At 39.2% G+C, this 5,823-nt stretch overlaps 1 protein-coding gene across 1 annotated transcript in view; it reads right to left on the reverse strand.

The window, feature by feature from the left end:
- LOC106867212 (mucin-5AC) overlaps positions 1–5,465 on the reverse strand; it is an 11,300-nt gene extending 5,835 nt beyond the window's left edge. The window contains exons 1-5 of the mRNA XM_052972271.1: positions 5,414–5,465; positions 3,514–3,555; positions 2,698–2,931; positions 2,267–2,494; positions 6–764 (exon numbers count right to left, since the gene is read on the reverse strand). Of these exons, the coding sequence (XP_052828231.1) occupies positions 6–764; positions 2,267–2,494; positions 2,698–2,931; positions 3,514–3,555; positions 5,414–5,450 (1,300 nt within the window). The 5' untranslated portion in view covers positions 5,451–5,465. The remainder of the gene's footprint in view (positions 1–5; positions 765–2,266; positions 2,495–2,697; positions 2,932–3,513; positions 3,556–5,413) is intronic.
- Between the last annotated feature and the right edge of the window lie 358 nt (positions 5,466–5,823).

Consider the following 5,823-nt stretch of genomic DNA (forward strand, 5'->3'; position numbering starts at 1 on the left):
CGGCGTTGTTGTTTCTCCCGTAGACGGCGTTGTTGTTTCTCCTGTAGACGGCGTTGTTGTCTCTCCTGTAGACGGCGTTGTTGTTTCTCCTGTAGACGGCGTTGTTGTCTCTTCTGTAGACGGCGTTGTTGTTTCTCCTGTAGACGGCGTTGTTGTCTCTCCTGTAGACGGCGTTGTCGACTCTTCTATCGGCGTTGTTGTTGTTTCTCCTGTAGACGGCGTTGTTGTCGACTCTTCTATCGGCGTTGTTGTTGTTTCTCCAGTAGACGGCGTTGTTGACTCTTCTGTCGGCGTTGTTGTTTCTCCCGTAGACGGCGTTGTTGTTTCTCCAGTAGACGGCGTTGTTGTTTCTCCAGTAGACGGCGTTGTTGTTTCTCCCGTAGACGGCGTTGTTGTCTTTCCTGTAGACGGCGTCGTTGTCTCTTGTGTCGACGGTGTTGTCGACTCTGGTGTCGACGGTGTTGTTGACCCTGTTGCAGACGGCGTTGTCGACTCAGGTGTTGATGGCATTGTTGACTCAGGTATCGATGGTGCTGGAGACTCTGATGTTGGCGGTGCTGTTGACTCTTCTGTAGAGAGTGTTGTTGTTTGGCCTGTTGCCTCCGTTACTGGCGTTGTTGTTTGCTCTGTAGAAGTTGTCGCTGTTTGCGTTGAAGCTGATGTTGTTGGCGTTTGTGGAGAGGACGTTGTGGAATGTGAAACGAGCGGTGTTGTCCATTCAATAAAGCGTGTAGTTGTAGTAGTTGTTGTAGGTTTAATCTTCTCTAAAGAAGAAAAAGACAAAATATATAATGTAGGTATTATTTGAAGGCTGTTATTTTCATAACTTAAGACAATATTGACATAAAAGCGATGAACGGAATTTAAGCAAGAACTGGTTTGACGAGTCTGAGATATGATATCCGTTCCCAATGGAAAACGATTTCGCCTCACATTACACTAAGAGCAATATTCACTCATTAAAGGGGAAAATATCATGAATGTCCATTTGTTCAAGGTCTATTCGTGTGAAAATTAAAATAATCTAGGAGAAAATTAAATAATGGATATTTAATTGAAACATGGTAAATGTGTTCGTTTTGAATTGTTTGAACTTTGGTTGATTTGCTTTAAATTTGAATTTATTTCCTGATCTGAGTGAGTTCTACAATTGTGTGTTTCGTTATGGAAGTCAAAAACTCAGTTTCCAAGCATCGTTTGTTTATTTCGAATAACAAGTGTTATTATTTCCCAGGGTAACACACACACACACACACACACACACACACACACACACACACACAAAAGCAAAAGTAAGCAAACGTTGCCCATACAAAAAGTCAACATTTAAAATTCGTATGCGTGTTTTGCGTGAAAATGAACGAGATGTGGAATCCATTGTTGTTGCAGATGGTGTTAAGAAGGCAATAGTCTATACTTGGGTAGTCGGGGACCAAGCATCACATTTGTATCGTGGAAGTCTTAGTAACGAAGTGAAGAATAATGAGTTAGATATTTAATTGTTGAATGAATGCCCTCAATTAATATTGAACAATTTTTGCGATCATTTACATTTACTGCGTGGTTAATATGGTCCCAGAGTGGGTTCGAAAACTATAAATAAGTGATTCTGATGGAAGACTGTTTACATCGAAGCCTGTTTTCGTTTAGAAATGCTTTATAATATTTTCTACTCTAGGCACAAGGCTCGAAATTTTGGGGGAGGGAGTCAGTCGATTACATCGACCCTAGTGCGCAGCTGGTACTTAATTTATTGACCCCGAAAGGATGAAAGGCAAAGTCGACCTCGGCGGAATTTGAACTCAGAATGTAAAGACAGACGAAATACTGCTAAGAATTTCGCCCAACGTGCTAACGATTCTACCAGCTCGCCGCCTTAGAAATGCTTTATAAAACGATTTAAAATCCCAACAAATTTCCTTTCTCGCTTGTAAAATTAAAATTTCTAGTTTCACGGCCGTCTGTAGCAGACGTAGATCGATCCTCGTAGCTGACTTTGGTCACTTCTTTCTGTGTAAGGTTTATTTTTTACTTGTATATAAACCATGGTTTATAGCTATAGTTGCCCTCGAGTAACTTCGTACTAGCACTTACGTTCGTATTTCTTACGATCTAAAAACATATCTATGTATAATAAAACAATCAGATCTTGCCTAAATGTCTATTTGTCATCAATAGCAATAATAATAATAATAATAATAATAATAATAATAATAATAATAATAATAATAATAATAATAATAAAGACAAAAGAAAAAAAACTCACGGTTGAGTTCATAATAATTCCATCCTTTGTTTTTCACTTTAAGTTTGTTAGTCTGGTGTGTGGCAGAAGACAAAGAGCATTTTCGTTTCTGAGAGTTAAATTCGACAGAACGGCATTTTGGATGTTTCTGACATTCGCGTTTGCAGTTCCTGAGGTTAGTTCGTTTGAATGTATAAAAACTCTTCTTATTCTTTAAGCGGGCTCCCAGCAATGTATTTATGCCATTTACTTTTTGTTTGAAAAACAAAGACAATAAAGAATTAAAGCAAGGATATAATATTATTACTCACTCACTCACTCACACCCCATCACTCATTCACTCGCTCACTGATTGACTGACTGACTCACTCACTCACTCACTCACTCACTCAATGAATGAATGAATCAATCAATTAATCAAACAAGCTATCAATTGAATGTTTGTTACTCACAGTTCTCTAGTTGGTAGAAAGTAGTATCTTTTTCCCTCTGCAGAACTTTGGTAGAAGCATCATCGCGAAAGAGACGACATTGTTTCTTATTTCTTGTGAACTCAAAAGATCTGCAGTTTCTCATTTTACGACACTTTGAAGCACAGACTTGAGGATTTCTGCCACGCATTGTTTTCAATGGTTGACCATTAATCGAAGCACGTTTGACCTCTATAAACCAGTCGGTTGGAACTTCTACAATATACATAACATACACATGTACATACATACATAGATACAAACGTACATACATACATACATACATACATACATACATACATACATACATACAAGTGTGTGTCAGTGGTTAGAGCGTCGGCTCACAATCATGCTTGGGCACCGCCTTTTAGTCAAGCAAATCGACCCCGGGACTTATTCTTTGTAAGCCTAGGGCTTATCCTATCGGCAACTTTTGCCGAACCGCTAAGTGACGGGGACATAAACACACCGGCATCGGTTGTCAATCGATAATGGGGCACAAGCACAGACACACAAACACACACACACACATTCTTTCTTTCTTTCTTTCTTTCTTTCTTTCTTTCTTTCTTTCTTTCTTTCTTTCTTTCTCTCTCTCTTTCTCTATATGTAACTGTCGTCAACAGAAAACTTTCGAAGGTATATTTGTTGAAAAACAACAAAACTACCGATAAGACGACATCTTTTCGTACTGAAGCAGTTAATGACAAAGGATTATACGAGAAGTAAGTACAAAATATCAAACGGGAAAAGAAAAAAAAAAAAGAAACATTAAAACGAAAATGAAAAGAAACTCACCCCTATCTTCGGTCATATGTGTATGGACATATTCGGCGGCAACTAGGGCAGAAAACGAAGATAAAACTTTAAAACAAAGAAACAGAAAGGGCCTATCTATCTATCTATCTATCTATCTATCTATCTATCTATCTATCTATCTATCTATCTATCTGTCTGTCTGTCTGTCTGTCAGTCTGTCTGTATGTCTGTCTGTCTGTCTGTCTGTCTGTCTGTATGTACTGATTTACCTACGTCATTACTCGGAATTTCATATCTGGATTCTTGCAGAATCTGTTAGATAAGTAACGAACTGTTAGATAAGTATTTCACTTGCAATGAACCGCTGCACATTTATTAATTGAAAAATTCGACAACATCTCTGACAGCTGTTTCGATTCCAGACCTTTATAAATTAATTACCATAATTAAAACTATTTAAAAGTCGAATATCATCAGAGTTGGCTAAAGATATACAAAAACAGAAAAATGGGGAAGAAGTGTAAAAAAATAAGCAATAAGAATGTAAAGTAAAGGTGTAAATATGTTCATGGCGAGCGCGTATGCGCGCATGTCCATACATACACATGCGCGCACGCACACCCACATATACGTACCTGTGTGCATATGCTCGTCCACACTCGCTTGAAACACACACATGCGCACCCACACATTCGCCAAAAGTAATTCATACATACACGCTCAAGCGCTCGCGCGCACACACACACGAAAAGGTTCATATACACGTCTATATACGCATATACTCGCATGCACGCACGCACATTTCTGTTTTTTGCCTTTAGCCCTGATAATATATAGATATCCTGATAACATATAGATAATATATAGATAATATATAGATACATAAGTGTGTGAGTTTAGTTGTGTTTGAGTGTGTGTGTATGTGTATGTGTGTGTGTGTATGTGTTTCTAGATGTTAGTATAACTGTGTAAAATGGGGAAAATTATAAAATTCTTCGACAACTGCATCTAAATATACATAAATTCTATTGCGATCACATAACAAAAGGAAAGAGCGAGAGGCAGATATCGCTGTTTGCGGTAACACCCTGAGAAAGATTAGACCTGATGTCAGGCATCGTAGTATTTCAGAGTTCAACGTCAGGAAACACGAGAATTATTAAGTGCAGGCATACTTATGGACGGATGGTGTAGTTGCTTACTTATGATGTGGTGAAAATTGTATGATTCTAAATATATTAACGATGTTTGTTGTTTAAGAAAAAAGACCGATTTAACATGTAGGAGAGGTGGCGCTGGCGGTGGTTGTGGTAGTTGTGTATTATTGCAAAACTAAAATGAATGTGTTATTAAAGATAATAGTTCTCCTTTTCCCTACCAAATATGCAACACGAGCACTCCACAGACACGTGTACCCTTAACATAGTTCTCAGGGATATTCAGCGTGACACAGTGTGACAAGGCTGACCCTTTGAATTACAGGCACAACAGAAATAGGAAGTAAGAGTAAGAGAAAGTTGTGGTGAAAGAGTAGAGCAGGGTTCGCCACCATCCCCTGCCGGAGCCTCGTGGAGCTTTTTAGGTGTTTTCGCTCAATAAACACTCACAACGCCCCGGTCTGGGAATCGAAACCGCGATCCTATGGCCGCGAGTCCGCTGCCCTAACCACTGGGCCATTGCGCCTCACAACAACAACAACAACAACAACAACAACAACAACAACAATAATAATAATAATAATAATGATGATGATGATAATGATGATGATGATTACGATGATAGTAACAACAATAATGACAATAATAGTGATGAGGATTATGATAAGAATTAGGCGGAGGAAGATGAAAAGGGCAATGATGATGATGATGATGATGATAGCGATGACGATGATGGTGATGAAGATGATGATGATGATGATAATCACGATGTCAGAGCTCACCGACGAAGGTAAGAGTCGCGAGGATTTGCTTCAACATCTTGGCAAGCAGGACCTAAAATGGCGACGAATCTACATCTTGGCGCTCTGTTTATATAGAGTCACCTTTGGCAAAAGGATCTGTTTGTTCCCACGATTCTACCCCCACCCCGCCATCCTCCACCCATTTGCCGTGAAAAGAAGGTAGAGATCCTCTTCATTCACTACCACTAAGAACACCACCGTGTCAATCATCATCATCATCGTCGTCGCCGCCGTCGTCGTCATCATCATCATCATCATCATCATCATCACCACCATTATCACCATCATCATCATCATCACCATCATCATCATCATCATCATCATCATCATCATCATCATCATCACCGCCACTACAGCTATCATCATTATCTTCCTCAAATGTTAATAGA

This window comes from Octopus bimaculoides, chromosome 13 (assembly GCF_001194135.2).
Source record: "Octopus bimaculoides isolate UCB-OBI-ISO-001 chromosome 13, ASM119413v2, whole genome shotgun sequence".
Taxonomy (NCBI): domain Eukaryota; kingdom Metazoa; phylum Mollusca; class Cephalopoda; order Octopoda; family Octopodidae; genus Octopus; species Octopus bimaculoides.